This window comes from Mandrillus leucophaeus, unplaced genomic scaffold (genome assembly GCF_000951045.1).
Source record: "Mandrillus leucophaeus isolate KB7577 unplaced genomic scaffold, Mleu.le_1.0 Scaffold1257, whole genome shotgun sequence".
Taxonomy (NCBI): domain Eukaryota; kingdom Metazoa; phylum Chordata; class Mammalia; order Primates; family Cercopithecidae; genus Mandrillus; species Mandrillus leucophaeus.
The window spans coordinates 242,578-266,389 of record NW_012100954.1 but is presented as its reverse complement, the minus strand read 5'-3'; the positions used below and the strand labels follow the sequence as shown (position 1 = coordinate 266,389).

Below are 23,812 nucleotides of genomic sequence, written 5' to 3'. Positions count from 1 at the left end.
TCCGTGGGCGTGGGACCCTCCCGACCAAGTGTGGGATATAATCTCCTGGTGTGCCTGTTTGCTTAAAGCATAGTATTGGGGTGGGAGTTACCCGATTTTCCAGGTGTTGTGTGTCTCAGTTCCCCTGGCTAGGTAAAGGGATTCCCTTTCCCCTTGCGCTTCCCAGGTGAGGCGATGCCTCGCCCTGCTTCAACTCTCGCTGGTCGGACTGTAGCAGCTGACCAGCACCGATTGTCCAGCACTCCCTAGTGAGATGAACCCAGTACCTCAGTTGAAAATGCAGAAATCACCGGTCTTCTGTGTCGCTCGTACTGGGAGTTGGAGACTGGAGCCGTTCCTATTCGGCCATCTTGCTCTGCCCCCCTACATTGATGTCTTTCTAAGGATGGATTTTTAAAAAATTATTTTCGAGTCTTTAGTTTATATGCTCCTGCCTAGAAAGATGAATTATTCGATCTCCGGTCATATATTTCTGTGTATCAGAGTGTTTTTTGTTTTAGCCAGGGTTTCTCAACCTCACACTGTTGACATTTTTACTTGATAAGTCTTTGTTGTGTGGGGCTGTTCTGTGCATTGTAGGATGTTTAGCAGCATCTCTGATCTCTACCCACCAGATGCCAGTAGTACACCTGTGCCTGCCTGCATTCCTAGTTGTGACAACCAAAAATGTTTGCATTTATCAAATTTCCTCTGAAGAGCAAAATTGCTCTCAGTTGAGAATATTGGTTGAAACTAAATAAATAAAAGGAGCATGGTTGTATATGAATATGACTCCCACCCCAAGTATCTACTATTACTATTTGGTTCTCTTGAGGGCTTAGGCCAAGGGTGAAGAGAGATTTATGTATGGGGACATAAGGGCTGCCTGGACCTGTGAGTTGGTTTCAACACTCTGTGGTGAGAGAGATATATTATGATGATGGGCAAGAGTAAAAAGTCCTACATTTAATATGGAAACAAGGCTACTGAAGGACCTATGGGCTAAAGAATGAAACAAAATTAGGTATAAAAACTTTTATTTTTTCATTTTTGAGTCTGTCTGAATATGCTTCTGAAGAACTGAAGATGCTGTGTAGTAGCTAAAGAGTTTTATATAATAGCTTTGCAGATGGGATCTCCTTTCAAAGGGAAAAAATAGGGACATAGGAATATGTACTAGCTTTGGCAGAGACTCAGAATACATGAAAAAGGGCCAGAGGATGGCCAGGGGCAGGGTAGAGGGGAGTGGTAGTATGTAAGTGTTGATTTATTCCTGAACTCATAGGAACACCAGAGTGCACTCAGAAGTAATTGGGGAGACTTTGAAGGGCAACCTCAGATTTATTAGCAGCCAGGAAAATTTGTATCCATAGCCTGTAACATTATTGAATTTCTGGTATGACTGAGTTTTGTTTGGCCCACTATTCTTAACAGATTGCTTACCTTTGCATTTCTTCCTAGTATGATGGAAACATTTACTAGCCGCCAATGTTAAACAAGTATTTATAATTGTTACTCTTTTTCTAGTCAGTTGTGTGGATACTGAAAATTAAATCAGAACAAATAACTTATTTTGGACACATTCATTTTACATAGTCATTATGTGAATACACGGTTTGCAGATTTATGTGTGCAGCCAACTATAATTACTTTTTTTAAATGCCAGACAAAATTTGGAGATTTAATACACAGATGAATATAAAGCATTTGTATGGATCAAATCAAAACCTGTCTATCCGTGACAAACAAGCGCAGTGCTGATGTGTGGGAAGAACATTGCCCAAGAAGACTTGAATTCTTACCTCTGCTATTTACTAACTGTGGGAACTTGTGCAAATCGTTTAACCTCTCAGAGCCTTAGCCTCCTCATGTATTAAAATGGGAAAAATTTGTCTCATGAGGTTGTTAAGGAAGCAGAGATTAAATAAGATTAAAAATGTGAAAATGTCTTCCAGAAAAATAAGTCAGTAAAAGTTTGTCATTAAGCTTATATATTTCACATATATTTGTTACTGTCAGTATATCAGTTAATTCATGCAACATTATTTTATTTTTGGAACTAAAATATTATTAATTTACTGGAAACTAGAGACAACAGGACTCTTAGAGTCTGTATAATGATATTGTCTTACATTTGAAGCCAATTATAATGAAATCTGTAGCTACTTCAGTAACTAAGTTACCATGGGTTATTTCCAGAACCAAACTGCTTTATGCCAAATTCCTTTCTGGTCTGAATAATATTCTAACCAGTTCTTCAATATAGAGTATGTATAATTTGTTCTCATTTTCAAAATTATTTGGCAAGTCTTCAAATTTATGGGGATTCATGTTAGTTTTCTGTAAATAAATAGCAGGTTAAAATACTTGATAATTACATTGCATGAAGTTGTTTACTAATATTAGAGAGAAACTGTCGCTTAGATTTAAGCAACTCATTTTAAACAAATTAGTTGCAGGTATCTTATGTGATGCAGCCATTTATTATCATTTTTTCATTAGAGAAATGCAAATTATTAAAAATAATAAATTGCTTCCCTGGAAAGGAATCCATTTGAAGTGACATATAAGACACCACATGATTAACAGCTTTAAAAAATCTAATTGATATAAAAAGTCTTCTTGCAACTTCATTAAGTTTAAGGTCAGGTATGCATAGAGATTAAATTATAAATGCCAGCTTTATCTTTTCTTTTAAGAAATCCAAGTCACATGTTCTGGTTATATTTGTTGAAAGTGCTGAAGTCAATTAACAATTCCTTGCTTGGAGTGAAACACAACTGTTAGCATTGCTTTTACATTCTCTTCCTCTGTCCATTAGCTTTCAAAAACAAGAACTAACTCCAATATAAAATAAGATTATCACGAACACCAAAGACATCTGAAAAAAAGGCTTGTAGATAGGAAGTGGAAGCTTGGACCTGGTTAATGACAGGAAAACCTTATAGCTAGAAATATATAAGAATTGCACAAAGAAAATAAATTTAACTTTGATTAAATAGTGCTGACATTATATTTGAGATCTGTTGTGAAAACGTGATGCTGTGGGAAAAACAATGAAATGACATTGTCAAAGCAACATACATTGTAGTAAATGTTAGCTTCATTATTAATATAATGAATAGAAATAAGAATAAGTTTTTAGGGGACAACAATAACTGTGAATTGGGGGAAGCAGGTAGGTACAAGGTAAATGAACATGAGAGAGAACAGGGAGATATTTGAGTTATGTGATGGAAAAAGAACTAGCTTCTTTGAGTCAATTATTATTCCACAGAAAACAGAGCCCCATGTGTTTTGACACAAGAGACAGGAAATTGGTGCTGGCTTTAATGAATGTGAAGCACTGGTGAAGCAGCAGGCATAATGGTTCTGTATTGCGTGTCTTGTTCATTGGTATGATATAAAAATAGATCTCTAGGATTTTAATAATACATTCAATTTTCATTTTTACTTTAAATTCAAAAACAGCTTTAATTACATTGTTAAATGTACTTCAGGTCATTTTTCTTTAATATGAAGAATGTATTTCCAAATAGATTTTTAAAAATTGTTCATATCTTCAAATGGAAATGTGGTGGTGGAGAAATGGGACTTAAATTGTAGAACATATATGTTTGTGTATACTGAGTTGTTGTAAGGTCCTACTTCCTAATCAACATTAAACATTGATTAAGATTATCAAAGCTAATAACAATGCAGTCCAGTCAGTGATTTATGTACAAGCAAGCAATTGGAAATTGGAGTGGCTCCATATCTTTCATGAAAACACTGATGTTATGTTTAGGTTAATCAAGCAGCTCTGGATGGGTAACAATTTGGAAAATTTTATGACTGTAATTCATGCTTTCTGGCAAAATAAATATATATTTACTAAATTAGTTTCTAATTTTAAAAATAATAATCCACCTTCTTGGAAAGAACGCTGCTATTCAACTTGATGAATTTTCAAATCCAGCGTGACAAGACAATCATTTAAATGAGCCTGTCTGTTCTGTAATTTCAAGCAAGTTGGATTCAGCCAAGATACCTACTAACTGCCCATGAATAAGCACAGACAAAAAGTGCAGAAGTAGAGACAGATGGAATGAATCCCTGTGACCAAAGAGGTTAGGGAAGATACCGTGTAGGAATTGAGATTTCATCTGGGCCTTGAGATGTGAATCCAATTTAGATTGGCAGAGAAGAGTAAGCAAAGGGAAAGGGCAAGAGATGTTCTGGAACTTTTCTACAACACGAGGCTTATATCCAGGAGTGTTAGTAGATTAAACTGCAAAGATAGGGACCAGATTGTGGAAGGACAGTGGTTAATAATTAGTGATTCTATGCTAGATTTACCAGTCACTAACTTGTAACAGACTTTGGAAAACTTCTCAGCTTCACAAAGGTTCCGTGGCTGTGAAAAGGGGCTATTGCCTGTTCTCCCCAGGTCACAGGATGGTTATGAGAATGAACATACAATGTATATGAACATGCACTGTACAAAGCCAAGTGTTATAAAAATGTCAAGTGGTGGATTCCCACAGCTGCATGTTCATGCTTACTGACTCCAACTGAGGCCAATACTGTGCATCCCCGCAGAGTTTTTGCTCATTTCCTACAATAATCATTGTAAACCTTCACCATTCTCTGAAGCCTTTGACTCTACCAGTTCTCTTATTCCTGACAGATAACTTCTTTACCAATGAAACAGACAGCAACTTCTTCATCCTCCTGCTCCAATTTCATAAGCCAGCATGCCTTACTTCCACCCTTTCTTCCTTCTCCCTAGTATCAGTGGAATAGAAACCTCTCCTCCTGGGAGTAATAGGTACATATGAGAACTAAATCTCATCTCTTCCTGTCTTCAGAGGAAATTTGCTTCATCTATTATATCTTCAAACTCAGTTTTCAATTTCGTTCTCTCTGTTTGCTCCTTCCCATCAGCATTTACTTATGCTTAATCTCTCCCTTAACTCTATATCCCGTCTAGTTTTTGTATTATTACCATTTCCCCTTTATAGCTGAATCTCTTAATGTAATGCTTTTTTCTCACTGTCTTCACTTCTTCATCTCAGACTTTCTCCTTAACCAACTTCAAACTAGACTTTTCATCCCATATCCTCTCCGTACTACTCTCACCAAGGTCACTGATAACTTCTCTATTGTTAAATCAGACAACTTTCCATCTGTATTTTGCTTGACTTCTAGGCAGCAAATAATTCTATCGATCTTTCCCTTCTTCCAATGCTTATTTACCTTGTCTTCATGATACTACACTGTATTGATCGGGGTTTTGAATTGCAAACAACGGAATTCACTCTGACGATTTAAGCAGAAAAGGAATAGGTTGAAGGATGTTAGGTAGCTCACAATGTATGTGGGAGGACTGGAAGACAGGTTAAGATGATGTTCAGCCAAGAAAATACCTATTACATCTTGATACAAAATCACTACCTCTACCTTTTGGTGTGAACACCACAACTCACATAAATGTTGTGAATGTTCACTGATGACATCCAGGACTGGATTCTAGAAGTGAATGCCATGGCGACCATGCTAAATGCGGATATGCCTTCTCTATTATGCTTGCTTAATTTGCAACCTGCAAAGTTGTAAAGTTCTCTTCTGGATTGAATTTTTGCATGAGTGCTCCCATTTGGTAGTACTAGGTCACTAGTTTCTAAGGACACTGAAAATTTGAGTTTCCCTTCTTGAAGAAACAAATATTTTTCCAAATATAGGTGACTTCAAAAGGTGATGACTGCCTAGCGTTTTGACATTTGTCTTTCTCCACCACTCCTCTAGTTTTGCTGCTACCTCTCTGAGCAATTTTTCTCCATCTGCTTTCTTTACTTGCCACTTAAATGTCCAGGCCCCCCAGGTCTCCATTTTAATTGTTTTCTCCTCATTCTACATCCCCTACCTGTGTGATGCTAACACCCCGGCTTTATGTGTGCCTATGACTCTCAAATGTTGATCTTTAGCTCAGTGTTCTCTCTGGAGTAAGCTCTAGACCCACGTATCTCACTGCCTCTTGGACATTTTTATCTGGATGTGTCATAAACACCTCAAATTCAACCTATTTACAACTGCTTCTCTGTAGCTCAGTTGCAGTCCTCCGGTTCCCTACACTATGGACCCACCCAGTTGTTTAGTTAAAAAAGAAGGATATTATCTTTGAGAGCATCCCTCGCTAATCATCAGGCATCCAGTCAGTCCCAGAGTGCAAGCAATATTCGATCCCATGTATTTTTTTTTAATCTGCCTCACTCCTTTCATCTTCTGCAGTCATAGTCACAAGAACCGAAACTGTGTAATATCAAGTGAGCTTCCTCCTAGCTTCCAGTTTTACTCTTCTCTAATTTATCCTCTGCCCTGCATTTACAAAGATATTGTTTAGCAATAACAACATTTCATGTCTGCTGAACACCCTTCAGAGGAAAAGCACAAACACATATTCCCCTATGTGTGTGCTTAAGTAGGCATAGAATATGTCTGGAAATTGTGGAAGAAATTGATACCAGAGGTTGTCTCAGGGATTAGGAGTGGGAGAACTGAGTGACTATGACTCAGATTTACTTTCATGATACACTCTACTGCAGCTTTTAAATTTTACAGCATGTGTACATATAACATGTTTTAGAATAATTTTAAAAACTCCAGTGATTACCATTGATTATAGGATAATGTCAAACCCTCATATAGTGTGTAAGACCTGCACACAAACGCAGCTCCTGCGTACTTCTTTAGGTGCATTGAGTACTTTGCTATCCTTCAAACATATCAAATTCTCTTAATTTCCAACACTCGCATGTAGTCTCCTTGTTTGAAATGCTCTTTCATCGCATCTCACCTGGCTAACTACTTCTCCTTTAGTCCTATGCTTAGATGTCAGTTTCTCTTTGTTTGTAAGACTGGGTTTGGAGCCCTCACTTTGTTTTCCAGATGGCACTGTCCTTCTCAAACTCCCATTACATTTTAAAAAATTACTAGTTGTCTCTTTTGTCAGATCCTAAGTTCTGCAAAAGCAGGTACTGCATCTATTTCATTCAGGCTATGCTGTTGGTGTCTAAGTTATTATAGTACCTTGGATATAGTAGGAAGTCAGAAACTATTATATGGACAAACCTACACATGCCTTTGTTCCCCTACTCCTCAATATTCCACATTCTCTCATTTTTCTCCATGGATATTATTTATGATACACTCTCAAACTTGTCTGAGATTTTCCTAGTGCATATCTCTATTTTTTTTTTTAAATTCAGGAATCCCAAAGCTAAGAATAATATATTCTATCAAGAGTAGCAAGAAAGCTGATATAATGCCAGAGCTTTCACTCTTTTTGAGGAATGTACCATACAATTTACAATGAATGAAATTACAAAATGAATGAAGCAAATTTGTGGCCATTATTTTGAGATGTCAAGAAAATCATATGTTTCAATCTTATCCTTCAATCATACATTCAGATGAATATAGTTTTTAATACATAGAAATTAATATATGGTAAACAAACTCATTAATGCCACTGACTTTAAAACATATGATTGCTGGCACTTCCTTTCAGTGTTAGCTTATTTGTAAATGATATTTTAATTTATTCTTTACTGGTATTTCACTGAGCAGCCTACTTAAACTTAGAAATTTTATATTTAAAAAAATTCTTATCTTCCCAAATGTTACTCTCAAATCTCTTTCCAGAATTACTTTTCTTAGAACTTAGTCTTTTTCCTAGTTTGTGAATTATTTTATTGATATCTTTGCCAACTTTGCCCAGCCAGTATTTCACAGCTGGTGAGCCAAGACTTAGCAATAACCCATATTGAGCTGTATTATTTTTCAGTATATGGAGTCTTTGCAGTTGAGCTGCATGACTTCAAGATTTTATTGGCTGATCAAGAAGGCATTAGTGTTCATTAACATACCAATATAATGTTTTTACAGTATATAATCAAGATAAATGTTGTAGCTTTAGAAATACACTACACTTTAAAAAACAAAACAGTTATCAGTGACATCCAAGGTATAATGTGGCAGGAAAGGGAGCATCATGCCTGAGTGCTCATTGCCTCTGAGCCTAGTCTGGAGATGAGTCCACAGACCAAAAGAAACTAATTTTAAACCTGGGGTCCAGAAATGTTGCTCTTGTTATGGCTGCCACTCGTTAACTATATAAGCCTGTGCTAACTGGTGTGAGATGGTATCTCATTGTGGTTTTGATTTGCATTTCTCTGATGGCCAGTGATGATGAGCATTTTTTCATGTGTCTGTTGGCTGTATGAATGTCTTCTTGGGCGATCATTAAAAAGTCAGGAAACAACAGGTGCTGGAGAGGATGTAGAGAAATAGGAACACTTTTACACTGTTGGTGGGATTGTAAACTAGTTCAACCATTATGAAAAACAGTATGGCGATTCCTCAAGGATCTAGAACTAGATGTACCATATGACCCAGCCATCCCATTACTGGGTATATACCCAAAGGATTATAAATCATGCTGCTATAAAGACACATGCACACGTATGTTTATTACAGCACTATTCACAATAGCAAAGACTTGGAATCAACCCAAATGTCCATCAGTGACAGATTGGATTAAGAAAATGTGGCCGATATACACCATGGAATACTATGCAGCCATAAAAAAGGATGAGTCTGTGTCCTTTGTAGGGACATGGATGCAGCTGGAAACCATCATTCTTAGCAAACTATCACAAGAACAGAAAACCAAACACCGCATGTTCTCACTCATAGGTGGGAACTGAACAATGAGATCACTTGGACTCGGGAAGGGGAACATCACACACCAGGGCCTATCATGGGAGGGGGGAGGAGGGAGGGATTGCATTGGGAGTTATACCTGATGTAAATGACGAGTTGATGGGTGCTGACGAGTTGATGGGTGCAGCACAGCAACATGGCATAAGTATACATATGTAACAAACCTGCACGTTATGCACATGTACCCTAGAACTTAGAGTATAATAATAATAATAAATAAATAAATAAATAAATAAAATAAGCCTGTGCTAGAGGAATCTTCCAAAAACCCAGATGTGATTCAATTAATCACCTCTTAAAACCTTTCCCATTTTACGTAGGATGAAGTTCAGATTCTTTAATATGGCTCACAAAAGCTTTGTGATCCCATCCCTGCCTCCTCTTTAATTTGTTTCTGGCTTCTCTGTGCCTCTGTTTCTTCAATTGTAAATTACTGGGGTTAGATGATTTCTACAGTTCCTGTCAAATCTAAAGATCTATGATTCTGAATAATTACAAAGTTGGCCTCATCTTTCGAATAGGATAAAAGGGAATTTATAAATTTATAAATTCTAGTTTCTAAAATAGACCGGCTTAAATTATCCTGGGGCAAGAGGAGCTGTTCAAGTATAAGAAACACAGTTTACTTTTGCTTTTTAAATTTGCTAGAATATGACTGTATAGCTTACAAAATCCTGGAGAATCAGAAACCACTGCAACCGCATAGATCGCATTCCCTTTGTTGGAACTGCAAAGTTTTACAGCTAGTAGTGACTTGAAAATTATCCTTTAATGATGAAATTAAGGTCTGAAGGGACTAAATGCTTGTCAGATTTGTAATAAATGCAGGTCCAGAGTTCAGGCTTCTTTATTCCCACCCCATTTTTCCTTTACTATGCAAGACTGTTTCACTAGGATGGCTTGTATTTGCTATTCATACAAAAGCCCATGTCTAAGTAAATGCCCAGGCAGTGTGCTCAGAAGACAATGAATTCACTCTGCCACGTTGAGCTTCACATCAGACCGTTGTGAATGAAGACACTTTCCCCTTTGTCCTTTTAAAGGCAAAGACATAAAAAGATTCATTGATTCATTCAATAGACATTTATTCAGGGCCAGCCTTTGTTGTGGACAAGCTCTCTACCCTCTTGAATTTTATATTCCAATGGACATAGCTAGCAGATATATTAACAAAAACTTAATAGAACACTTTCAGATACCAGTGAAGATATCATATGAAGAAATTAGGACTGGGTAGATTACTTAAGATGTAGTAACCACTTAAGACTCGGACTTTTATTAGTTAATAAAAGATCTTCTTAACTTGAATGCACTTCTTACCAACTCTTCAGTTATGCCATTTTACCGACTCCCATAAGATATATCTATAACTCCTCCCTACCCGCTTCTTGCAAATGCTTTAATGTCTTGATATCACTACAAAGAAGGTGCCATCCTCATATTTGTTGGTCATTTAAATACATTCACGTTATGTCTCCTTTCCCATAATTGTATTTTCATTATTTTCCTGAATAAACTCTAATTAAATGGATTACTTATTGTTCCTGAACATTTCGTTTTTGCTCCTTCTGCAGCAAAATAACAAGAGGTCTTACATTGTAAGTGGAGTGGATTTCTTCAAAATCCGCTTCAAGCCCTGCCGCACCATTATATTTTCCCTGGATATCTCTACTGTTAGTCATTAACCTTTCTCTGAATATCAGTCCCTGTAGGATTTGTGTGTGTATGTGTGTGGGTTTTTTGGCCCTTACAATGTAGGAACTCATGTTGTTATTCATGTAAATATATCTTGGATTTTTAATTTCACTATCAGTTTCTCAAGTTGATAGGAGGGGGCAGAGTCAGAAAATTATTTATATCACCAGATATAAATTCCCAAATGTATTCTGCATTAATGGGTTCTCAGAACAAACAAGCACTGTGTTTTTAAAAAAGTCTGTTGCTCCTTATTCAATGCACAATGATTATGTTTCTGTTACATAGTATGCATCACTTTATAATGTTATCTTATATATGTTATTTTCTCCAGCCAGAATTTATCTTTGTCACCTAATGCAGTACTTGGAACATAGTGCATGCCCGTTATATACTTGTTAAATAAATGAATGAAGTTTTTTTTTTAAGTGTCTCAGAGCTTATAATTAGCTTATGTATATTATGAGTGTTTAGGAGGCAACTAGGAAGAACTATAGTAATATAGTCGTCTTGAAACTTACTTGACCATGTAATATTTTGTTTTCAAGGAACCATGAACCTCTAGTAGAGATATTGCTCCTTAAGCAATGCTGCTTGTGAAATGCTGGCTTCAAATATAGAAGGCAGCTAACTGGATGACAGTGATGATGATCATCACCCATTTCCTGGATTGTAAGCCCTTTTAAGGCAGGGTCTATCCCTTAACTCTGTAATAAATTTTGGATGGGATGTGAAGGGCCATGTGGTCCAATGGGTCACTCTTTGTTTAATTCTCTACAGCATAACCAGCTCATGTCAGAATATTTCTACTTGGCAGCCTAATCAAAACCTGTGCAGTTCTTTCTTGTTAGTAGAGAGTCATAATGAGTCAAAGCCTACCCCGATACTATCCAGTCGTCACTGTGGTTCTACCCCATAGGGCCATCAGAAAATCCAATAAAATGCCTTTGTACATAGCATATACTCAATGAATGTGTAGAGAATTGAAACTGAACTGTGAGGATTTGACTTATATTAGGTTTTTGAATTGGGATTTGGAACTAAAATACACCCTGAACTAAATTTGACGTGATTTTCCACCAGATTACCTTTTAGTCATGCCATTTTTATGCCTGTGAATATCTGTACATGTAAATGGAAATGACATTTATGTAACTTTGCAATTTCAGTACATAAATGCAACTCTTCGGGGAGTTCTTCCTCTGAAGACAGGGTGTGAGAAATCAAAAAGCAGCAAGTGACAATTAGATCTACAGTGTTATGGTGGTATTTTTTGCTATTTTTACTTCGCTCTGTCTCACAACACTCCAATTAATAGGCTGATACTTTAGATCTCTTGGTCATGAATCGTATATGTCTATGAGATCCAAATCATTGAGTTCCTAAAAGGTTTCATATTCAATAGTCTTTTTGTTTTTGCTTTATGATCCTACATGGAGTTTTCTCTGACTCTATGATAGCTTAAAAGGGAAACATCTATAATAGAAGATTGGACAAGTCACTGTCTCCTAAACCTCTGGGATGTAGACCCAACACTGAACAGTGAGAGACAGTTTTTAGAAGGCCTATTTACTCTTGCACAATTATCTCCATTTTTGTTTATAAATCAAATTTTCCACCATTATGGCTGTAAATAGGGTCACATTAACAGAAATAATCCTAATTCACTGGCTGTTTTCTCCATCTCCTCTCACAGAACTTTAGTACCATCAAAGTTCCCATCTCTTAAGTATTCTTGGGAGAGATCTGAGGTGTTTCACACATATTTATGAGCTCAATTAACCAGGTTTGGTAGCTACTCCTGCTGGGGTAGGCTACTTCTATGGTAGTAGTCCCCAACCTTTTTGCCTCCAGGGACTGGTTTCATGGAAGACAATTTTTCCACGGAACCAGGGGCGGGGGCTCTGAGAATGATTTTGGGTTGAAACTGTTATGCCTCAGATCATCAGGCATTAGTCAAATTCTTATAAGGAGCACACAACCTAGATCCCTCTCATGCACAGTTCACAATAGGGGTTGCACTCCTATGAGAATCTAATGCCACCTCTAATCTGATAGGAGAAGGAGCTCAGGCAGTAATAGTCACCTGCCGCTCACTTCCTGCTGTGCGACCCACTTCCTAGCAGATCAGGGACTGGTACTGTTTGGCCATCCCGGGGTTGGGGACCCCTGTTGTATGGGATATTGTTTTGTCTTTGGAGGGAGTTGTGGTGCCTGATGTAATTAACGTTTGCTCCAGCTGGAACTCACTGTCCTGCTCTAGACACTGAAGCTGCTTTCCTATCTGTACCTAGAACTATCATCTCTTACCAGGAACCACTCTTGTTTGAGGAAATGCAACAGTGTGATCAAAGTAATTCCTCTCTCTGATAACCAGGGTGTTTCCACTGAATTGTTTCTTATAATTGGCTCTTTCATCCACACAGGTAAATTGTTCATGTCTTTGTACACATGGACTTGTTGATGGGACCCTCTCTAGCTCACAAGCTTAAGCCCAGGGGACTCCTGCTACGGCTTTCAGAAGGGCTAGTTATAATTGAGCAATAAAGTCATTTGGTCTTTGGCTTTTCTTTGTTGGGAGACTTTTTATTCCTGATCCAGTCTTGTCACTTGCTATTGATCTGTTCAGGTTTTTTATTTCTTTCTGGTTCAGTCTTGGTAGGTTGTATGTGTCCAGGAATTTATCCATTTCCTCTAAGTTTTTAAATGTATTAACATGCAGCCATTAATAGTAGTCTTTTGTGATCCTTTGTATTTCTGTGGTATCAGTTACATGGTCCCCGTTTTTGCTTATTTGGTCTTCTCTCTTTTATTCTTTGTTATTCTATGTAACAATTTATTTTATCTTTTCAAAAAGCCTACATTTCATTTTGTTAATTCTTTGTATTGTCTAATAGTCTGTTTTGTTTCTGCTCCGATCTTTGTCATTTCTTTTCTTCTACTAATTTGTGTTTGGTTTGTTCTCACTTTTCCAGTTCCTTGAGGTGCATTGCTATATTGTTTATTTGAAATATTTCTACTTTTTGATGTAGGCATTTACTACTATAAATTTCCCTCTTAGCACTGTTTTTACAGTATCCCATAGGTTTTGCTGTGTTGTGCTTTCATTTTCATTTGTTTAAAGAAAGCTTTCTATTTTCTTCATAATTTCTATATTGGCCCAATGGTTGCTCAGAAACATGTTGCTTAATTTCCCTGTATTTGTACAATTTCCAGAATTTCTGTTGTTATTGATTTCTAGTTTTATTCCATTGTGTTCTGAGAAGTACTTGATATGGTTTCAATTTTTGAAAATTTTTGAGACCTGTTTTGTGGCCTAACTTGTGTTCTATCCTGGAGAACTTTCGTTGTGTTAGCGAGAGGAATGTTTATTCTGCCGCCATTGGGTGAAATTTTCTGTAAATGTTAACTCCATGTAGTATGTAGAGCAGATTAAGTCTGATCTTTCTTTGTTGATTTTCTGTCTAGATGGTCTGCCTAGTGCTAAAACGAGGGTGTTGAAGTTCACAGCTATTATTATATTGGGGTCTCTCTCTTTTGCTATAATAATATTTTCTTTATATAACTGGGTGCTCTTGTGTTGGGTGCATATACAATTACAATGTTATATCTTTCTACTGAATTGATTCCTTTGTCATCTATATTGACCTACTTTGCCCCTTTTTATGTTTTTTAACTTGAAGTCAATTTTTGATATAAGCATAGCTACTCCTTCACACTTTTGGTTTTCATTTGGATGGATTTTTTTTCATCCCTTCTCTTTTGGTCTATTTGTGTCTTTACAGATGAAATGGGTTTCTTGTACTTGCATCTTGTTTTTTAATACATTCAGCTGTTTTATATCTTTTAATTGATGAATTTAAGCCATTTACTTTCAAGGTTTTTATTAATAGGTGGGGACTTCTGTCATATTGTTAATTATTTTCTGATTGTCTTACATATGCTTTCCTCTTCCTCTTTTGCTGTTTACAATTTGATGGGTTTTTTTAATAGTGATAATATTTGACTCCTTTCTCTTTCTCTTTCTCATTTGTATATCTGCTCTACCAGCGAGTTTTATACTGTCATGTGTTTTCATGATGGTAGATATCTTTCTTTCACTTCCAGATATAGGATTACCTTAAACATTTTTTTGTAGGGCTGGTATAATGATGATTAATTCTTTCATTATTTTCTCATCTGAGAAAGAATTTCTTTCCCCTTCATTTTTGAAGAATAGCTTTTCTGGGTAAAGTATTCTTGGCTGCCAGTTGTTGTTTTTCTCTTTCAGCACTTTGAATACATCACTCCATTCTCTCCAGGCCTCTCTGATAGGGATGCTCTTATATATGACTTCATGCTTTGTTCTTGCTGTTTGACTTTTGACAGTTTTACTACAATGTGCCTTGAATAAGACCTTGTTGAATTGCAGCTATTTGGGAATATTTGAGCTTCATGTGCCTGGATGTTTATAACTTGCAAGAGTTAGGAATCTTTCAGCTGTTGTTTTGTTAAATAAGTTTTTGATGCATTTGTTCATCTCTTCTCCTTCTGGAACTCCCAAAATTCAAATTTTAGTTACTGTATAGTTTCCTGTATGCCACCTAGGCTTTCTTTATTTCATTTTATTCTTTTTATTCTGTTTTATTTCTTTTGATTTTGGTCTGAGTTATTTCAAAAGCCTTGTCTTTAAGTTCAGAAATTCTTTCTTCTTCTCCTTGATCTAGTCTGTTGTTGAAGCTATTATATTTTTTATTTTATTCATTCAATTATTTCCATCTAGGATTTCTGGTTTTTTCTTTTTATGGCGTCTATCTCTGTTGAATTTCTTATTCAGATGATGACTTGTTTCCCTGATTTCTTTGTGTTGTTTATCTGTGTTCTCTTGTATTTCACTGAGTTTCTCTAATGTCATTCTTTTGAATTCCTTTTTAGACATTTTATAGATTTTCTTTATGTTGGGATCTGTTACTTGATAATTATGATGTTCCTTTGGAGATGTCATGTTTCTTTGTTTTTTCATGTTTCTTGTGTCTTTATGTTGATGTCTGTGCATGTGGTGAAATAGTCTCTCCTTCCAATTTTATGGGCTGGCTTTAGTGGAGAAAGACGTTTTTCTATAGATGTGTCTGTATGATCGGTTTAGTAAGATGCTGTTGCTTTGATTCTGGGTAGGCACAATATTGTAGTCTCTGTATGATTTATCATGCTATAATTAGTGTCATTGGTGCCTATGAGTTCCTCAGTGACTTAAGCTGTGATTGTTAGTGGAGGTTTTGGTGATGCTTTGCTGGGAATGGGAATTCTAGGTGTGCTGGTCCCTGGGTACCAGTGGTGCATTGGTGGGCTGGGTGTGGCTAGTCCTTGGGCCCTCAGTGGCATACATGAGCACCAGCAGTGGCAGATATGGGTGGGCCTGTTCTTGGGCCTCTGGGCAGTATGCTCAGGTTCTGGTAGTTGCAGTGGTGGGCCAACTGAGTGGGTCCTTGATCACTCAGACAGCATTTCTGACATGGATGGTGGCACTAGTGGCAGTTTTCCAACCCTCAGGTCTCTGAACCACATGCCCATGCACTAATGGTGATGGCAGTGGGTTGGGCATGCTGGTTTCTGGGTTCCCTAAGAGGTACATGTGAGTACTGATGGTGGGTAGGGTAGGCCTCTCCTTAATGCCCCTGGATAGTGTGTATATGTTCCAGTGGCAGCAGGCATGGCGAGCCCATACCCAGGCTCCTGGCCAGCACAAGTGGGCAGTGTGGGATGATCTCCAGATTTGTGATAGTGCATGTGGGCACCAGCATTGGTGGCAGGAGGCAAGACAGGTCTCTCAAGCACCATGATGGTGCACCTAGGCCCTGGCTGTGCTGGGTAGGATGGGTCAATCCTCAGGTCCCTGGATAAAGCATTTGGGTGCTAATGGCAGGGGCAGTGGGTGGGACAAGCCTATCCTCAGCCCCCAGGAGGGCACATGGCCAGTCTTGAGGTCTCCTGAAGGCAAGTACAGGTACATGGTAGCCCTGCTGCTGGAGAGGGTAGGATTGTTGTCATTAGCAGTGACCTTGGGCAGTCAGCTCTCAGTTTCTGGGGAGGGTATGCTTTGGCTTCCTTTGTCCCAGGGGCAGCTTCCTTAGTGTGCTGTATCATCTATTCCCCAGTGTATAGGACATTGTGTGGACTAAAGTGTTGGGGACCTGGTTGCGTTACTGGGTCCATTTGGTATTATGGCAGCATAGCCCTCTGGATGGACATGAAGGGATGCCAGTGGTGCTCCAGGGATGTAGAAAAGCAGGGGTTTTTGGGTCCCAGGGTAGGATATCATCTTTTGAGAGATAGACTCTCAAAATGTCGCCATTGCTGTAGTTGCTTGGGTCTCAGGGGGGTTTATAGGTCCCTACATGGAACAATGCCATCCTACGTATTCTAGGCAACTTCCTATACTAGGCTCAGGGCCTGTGAGGGCACAGGGTGTCTTTTGTGGCTAGGATTATATGAGAATGTGGTAGGAATGTGGACCCCTGCAGATCTTTCACTTACCTTTTCCCCACAATAGATAGTTCCTCCTGGCTTTGAGCTGATCTTGCCTGGGCCAACTGCTTCACTTCTCTCTCCCATGCCTCAAAGGTTCTCTGACACTTCCCTGCTGAATTTCAGAGTTATCTGTTAGAAACTCAATTTGACATGTGGCTATCTACTCACTGTTATGATCCTTGTCTGTCAAAGAGATGAGTACCAGGCTCCTCTAGTAAGTATTTTGAATCCTCACCCTGCTCAGTGGTGATTGCTAACCTTGGCTATGCATTAGGTCAGAAGTCATCAACTTTTGACCTGTGAGCCAAATATGGCTGGCTCAGCATCAATTTTTGTCAATGAACTTTTATTCCAGCACTGCCAAGTTCATTAAATTTATGTATTGCCCATGACTTCCAAAGTCTAGAAAATTTACTATCTGTCCCTTTACTGAGGTTTTTATTTCTGACCCCTGTATTACACTCATCATGGAGAAGATTTTTTAAAAAAATCATTGCATGTGTTCCACCACAAACAATTAAATTAGAACTTGGAGTGGGGTTTTGGAAGTTGGCCCAAGAACCAGTCTTTCTTTGTTTTCGTTTTTAACATCCCAGATGAATATGATGGGCAAAGTTAAGAAACACTAATAGATAATTTATACCCTTGAGGAATATGTGGTTTGTTCAGGAGAAAGAAACTCATAAAAATTAATAAAAATACAATTGATGCATCTATAATGGAAACATTTACAAAGTCCTGAGGGAGCACTGCATTGGGAATATTTTAGTTCATTAGGGAAGTTTTTGTAGGAAGGACATTTAAATAGATTCTTGAAGGATGAATCTACCAGTAAACAAGATCCACTGGGATGGTGTCAGGGAGAGAAGGAGTAGCAGTTATAAGTAGAGAGAACAGCATATATAAAGGACGACAGATAAGAAAGAGCAGGTAGGTTAGAAACTATGTGGCCAGAACACTGAGAGGGGAGAAGGGAGTGAGGTCATCAGATGTGAAATTGGAAAAGTAAAGACCAAACCAGGAAACGTTTTGTAGGTTCAGATCAGAAGTTTAGAATTTATTATGTTGTCCATGGAATTGAATAGAAAATTGAATTTCTCTAGGACTCAGGTTTTTCCCTCTGTAAAATAAATAGTTAACTCAGATGAATGATAAGAACCCTACAGTTCTAAAATATAGATTCCTAGATTATGCCAATTATTTCTTTTGACATTCTCAGGACTGGGAACATAGTTGGGCTTACACAAATGACATGGCCCCGTAGTGGTGTGTCACCTATCCATCTCTTATAGTTGATCCATTTCTGTTAACAATATAAATGAATTCAGTGCTACTTTGTGGAATCATCAGAAGGATTTGAGAATGCAGACTTCTGGATGGGAAATTCCTTGTCTGACCAATGCATTAAGGCCCTTAAATACTTGTAAAATGATTTGTATTCTATACAGAGAGATACTGTTAAATGAAGACAGTTTCATTGTGAAAATTCACATTCTTCACAATTAGTAGCAGTGCTTCTTATGGGTTAGCATCCAGAAGTCGTTATACATACTCATAACTTGGTGTGTGAATTACCATGTAAGATCTTCAATATAATATCTGATTTTACTATTTTGTAACTTCTCATCTATATCAGGTCTCTATTGTAACTTTATCTGTGTTTGTATACTTATTGGGATAGCTGTATGTCTACTTTTATCTCTAATAAGCTCATGCAATTGACTTCATGTCTTTAAGTGAAATTGTTACAATTCTGGTTTATATTGAACACTTTATTTACCTCTTTCAGGGTCTGCTCTACTGTACCAAATAGCTGGTGAATCAAACAATAATATGTGGCAGGCTCTGTGATTGAAGATTGCTAGATACTAAGGCAGCCCAATCTTTGCATTCTGATTCATTTTATCAAGCATAGGCAGATGAATGTGCTGAAAATTTCAAAAGATATTTAGATGATGCAAGTTAAAACAGACAGACTTCTTCATAACTCCAAGAAGAGCTGTTGGAAAAAAAAAACTCTTGATTTTTGTCATTGGAACATTAAACACTCCTAGCAAAGGAGATATCATGAATGCTTTTTTGAAATGCTATTCATTTAGTAAATATTTCCCTCTCCCTACCAAAGAAAATAATATAGGAGCTCCGGAATATTACCCACTGTTGACCTCTTTGTCCTGTTTTTCTTCACAGACATCGATGAGTGTGCTGAAGGACGCCATTACTGTCGTGAAAATACTATGTGTGTCAACACCCCGGGTTCTTTTATGTGCATCTGCAAAACTGGATACATCAGAATTGATGATTATTCATGTACAGGTAAATGGTGGCTATTCGTGAAATAAAATCTTTTTATGTCTTAAGTTTACTTTTAAAAATTTCTTTGACTCTCATTTTTTTTGATAAGTGTACCATAAATACAACAAAAAATAAGCAAAATCATATCTTGATTTGGCAGTTATTTCTTTATCTATTCTAAAGAAAAAAAAACACCTGCTTGCACTGGATAAACATATACTCCAATTTGGAAGATAAAAGCCCTAGAAAATCAGTATGTGCTACATTTATACTTAGTATTTACGCTCAAAACTTGTGTGAAATACTATGGTCAATCTGAGAAACAAGCCCTAAAGGATATATGATGATAGATTTTTGAATAGAAAAATAATAGCATAAATAATGTGACTTTTTTCCACATTTTTAGAGTTTAGAGATTTTTAGAGTTTTAGGATATGGGACTATTAAAGATAATTGAGTTTCTTCACACGTCTGAGAAATACAATTGAGAACTACATCAAATAAGTTTTCTATATTTTTTGTTGTATGAAATACCACTCATTCAGCATCATCCAAAGTCTTGTTAGGGATATTGTGTTAGTAGTGTCTGAAGTTGGTCCTGGCTTGAGGTAATACAGTGTATTCCTTTTATTCTATAGCTTTCTACCTGTAGAATATGCAAAAACAAAACAAAACATGGTGCTAGAAGAGTAGCTTGAATACTATAGGATTTGAGGAAATGTGGGTGTGAAACAGAACGTTTCTTTCCATCTCTATATTTTTAAATAGAAGAAACAAAATAACATATTTTAGAAAGACAGGTAGAACCATAAAACTGGAGAGCACCCAAAAATGTTATTCTTGTCACCTATTTCTCTACCTCCAATTTTATGATCTTTATCAGATGCAGGTATAAACAAAACCTAGATGTTTTCAGGGAGACTCCATAATCCTCCCTAGTAAAAATATGAATCTATAATAGAAGTATCATTTTGTCTTTGTTTCAGTTGTCCGCTTCTAAGTCTTCATTATAGTGTCCATACTGTCTGCTAATTGATAGCCTTATCACAGGGAAGGATCTTCCTCTAAATTCAAATGTAGTATTTATAAAAACAAAATGATGCCATTCAAAAATAATGAGAAGTGACTTCCCAATTTATGGAAAATAACTGAAGATATCCTGAAGGTAGAAGATATTTAATATAAAAATGCTGATGAATTTACAAATTCCTATCTTTTTTATCAGTTCATCCTAAACATTTCCAAATTATGGAAACAATTCTCCATTTTTTAGACAAAATTTAAGTACATTGAGTGGAAGAGTGTCTTGAAGTAGGACCACAGAGATGCTTTTCAGCATAAAAAGAATATAAAAGAACAACTTATAATAAATAAATGGAAAATATCATTTACTATACTACTGATAATACCAATAAATCTGAATTTCCACTTAATCTTTAACAAGAAAGCTAAGATAAAACCACTGCATCTTAGAATGCATATATTTCAAGGTGTGCTTATTAAAAATTAGTGCTAGCAATTTCAGGGGAGTCCACTGATTCTTTGATATTATAGACTTGAAAAGCTTTGTGCATTTTTATATTTCCTAATGATTCTTTTTGTTTTTCTTATATTCTTAAAGTAGTGTTAGAAGTTTTAAGTGAAAGGACATGGGACATAGTTTGGCCTACTGTTGAGTAAGGAGTGTTTCTGCAGGGCAGGATATTTTTAAGAGATTCATTTCCGTTCTGAGTCTGTTGGATATAAATCCAAGGAATAGGCTAGCTTTCATATATTTACAGAGAATCTTCTGCCTTTGGCTTCACCTCTCCCAGTGCACTTTCCTTCCAAATAAAATCCTACAAATTAATGTTTGTTTTTGACTACTTGGGAGGAATTTCCCCTTACCATTTCCAAGTATCTAATGATATAAATGAACTATTCCTTTGTAGGAATGTGAAGGGAGTAGAAAATCATTTTAAGAAATGCTATTCAGACTGTGATTTTTTTGTGCCTAAGGAACAAGAGCCACAAAGCTCAGGATCTGGCAGATGATAAAATGTATTTCTTTAATGAGGCACTAGCATTTTCAACTAACACCACTATTTCTATGCTGTCACTTAAAGAGGAGAAACTTTCTTGCCCTTAAATTTCCACTCTATTATGACTAGGTCTATGAACACAAAACTTGGATTTTTTTTTAGAGAGAATATAAGTCGATTTTATTTTTAGTCCAGAGTCAGGTGAATATTGCCAAAACTTTTTTTAATGTTAGGTCATAGAGGACTAACACATATTCCAGATTTCTGTAAAGGAAATACATGTTTACATTTTATGTCCTGGGATTGGTTCCCCCACACTTTGATATTAGGGTCTGTACAAAAGTCTTAAAGAAATTACTCCCCTAATGGGACTTTGCCTTGTGGCCAAAGGCTTCTAGCCTGTTCCTTTTTGAGAGCTCCCATTAGATCAGAGTGGGACTTTATTTATCTTATAAAAGATTGAGATTTATTTTTTTCTAAATTTTAGTAATAGACACCCACATACTTGTAGTAGAAGACTTTCCAGAATGAATGTCAAGCCATCACTGCAGAGCTGGTCCCTGATGTTTGTGACCAAACTCTTGGAATTCCATGTTTGTTTTGCTTCTGTATCCCTGCCCCTCTTTCCTGTTAATGAGCCCCTTGCTAACAGAACAACAGATACTTCCAGAAGACTCTCAAAGTTGCTTATCCCATGTGGAAATTAATCATAGACATTCTAATTTAAAGAAGATTCCAAGAGCAATACACATTACTTAATAATGAAGAGCTTTGATCAATAAGGAAGCCTTTTCCTGCTTTATTTTTTTAACCTAGTAGCTCTGGCATACATATTACATATGCAAGTTGGTCAAATTGCATATTTTTTTCTTTCAGTTTCAGATGATTTGAATTAGATTTTCCTCATGTTCATAAAATTTTGGAGATGGAAGAATTATTAAAGATAATCAGGTTAAATCCCCTAAGTTTCACAAATGAAGAAACCAAGGCTCAGAGAGATTGCTTTATCCATAGTTAAACATGTAGTGAGAAGCAAAGGGGGCTAGAATATGAACCTTTTTATTGTAACTCTTATACTATTCACTGTTTGTCTAATTTGCAGCCATACAAAAATAAAGGGAAGTGATTCATATTTTATGTAGAAACACACTATTCAATACATTATGTTCAGTATTTAAACTGCTGTCTTTATAGGTTATTTAAGTTAATCGGCTTCAATTCCAAGAGAAATTTTTACACTACAGATCATATAATAATGACCCTAAATCAGAAGTTAGTGGAATAAATATGAATCACCATTTTCTGGGCCTCTGACTCTATTCCAAAATTGTGGAAATGACTCAGTTGCACCATTTGCACAGATGATGCATTTGTTTTTGCTCTTCTAAACTCATTAATATAATTTTCCTTCCAGTGAAGGTGTTATTAGTTTTTCTAATTAATGCTTCATAATTTCTCTCTTTACATCCTTTCCTGTTCCTATAGAAAAAATACTGGGTATCACAAGGGAAGAGAGAGAGAGAGAGAGAGAGGAAGAGGAGAAGGAGGGAGAGAGAAGAGATAAAGGAAAGGAAGGGGGAAGAAGAAGGGAAGGGAGAACAGAGAGAGGGAAATAGAGAAGAGAAAAAAATGGAAGGGAAAAGAGGAAAAGAAATGGAAAAGGGAAGGGAATGGAAGGGAAAACATGAGCCAAGATGCTTGAGGCCCATTCTTCAGGATATCTGCAAAAGTAACCTATTTTGTTTATGCATAACAAAGTTTCTTGATTACTTATGTGGACTAATGGCTTTTTTGGTTCACTCACATAAGCATTCATTAAATTCGGTAGATCTTCTTGAGTTTTACTGGTAATCTCTTCTTGGAACTGGCCTTGAGTAATGGAAAAAGCATGAAACATCTCTAGAAATAAAGATGGAATTGTTACCAGTGGCAAATATCTGAGTCACACGTCACTATGTTACTGGTGGAAGATACTGGTGGTGAATTCCTACAGTTCTGCAACAACCTCACTGCTTGCTTTCTCAGAAGAAAGAATTCAACTGAGGATTGAGGGGCATAAGGCAGAAAAAGAGACTGAGGCAAATTTCAGAGCAGGAATGAAAGTTTATTAAAAAGTGTTACAGCAAGAAAGAAAATACACTTGAAAGAAGAGTCCCAGATGGGTGACCCAAAGGACAAGTGTTGTGTTTAACCTTGATCCTAGGACTTTATAGGCTGGCCCACCTCCAATGTGTTGCACCCCTTTCCCATGATTTTTCCCATAGGATGGGCTGCCTGCATGTGCAGTGCCCTCCTTGCACTTGTGCAGTGCCCTCCTTGTGCTTGGGCAGTGAGCATGCACAGTGTGTTTAGGAAGTTGTGTGCATGCTCATCTGAGGCTTTCTTCCTTTTTCCAGTGCAATGCCCCTGGAAAGTCATACTATGACATTTTGTCTCTTTTTTTTTTTAATTATACTTTAAGTTCTAGAGTACATGTGCACAAAATGCAGGTTTGTTACATATGTATATATGTGCCATGTTGGTGGGCTGCACCCATTAACTTGTCATTTACA

General features: G+C 37.0%; 1 protein-coding gene across 6 annotated transcripts in view; it reads left to right on the top strand.

The window, feature by feature from the left end:
• Window positions 1-23,812, top strand: part of NELL2 (NEL-like 2 (chicken)) — a 422,942-nt gene that overhangs the window by 232,048 nt on the left and 167,082 nt on the right. For all 6 annotated transcript variants that reach the window (XM_011971997.1, XM_011971995.1, XM_011971994.1 and 3 more), the window contains one exon: window positions 19,135-19,260. In XM_011971997.1, the coding sequence (XP_011827387.1) occupies window positions 19,135-19,260 (126 nt within the window). The remainder of the gene's footprint in view (window positions 1-19,134; window positions 19,261-23,812) is intronic.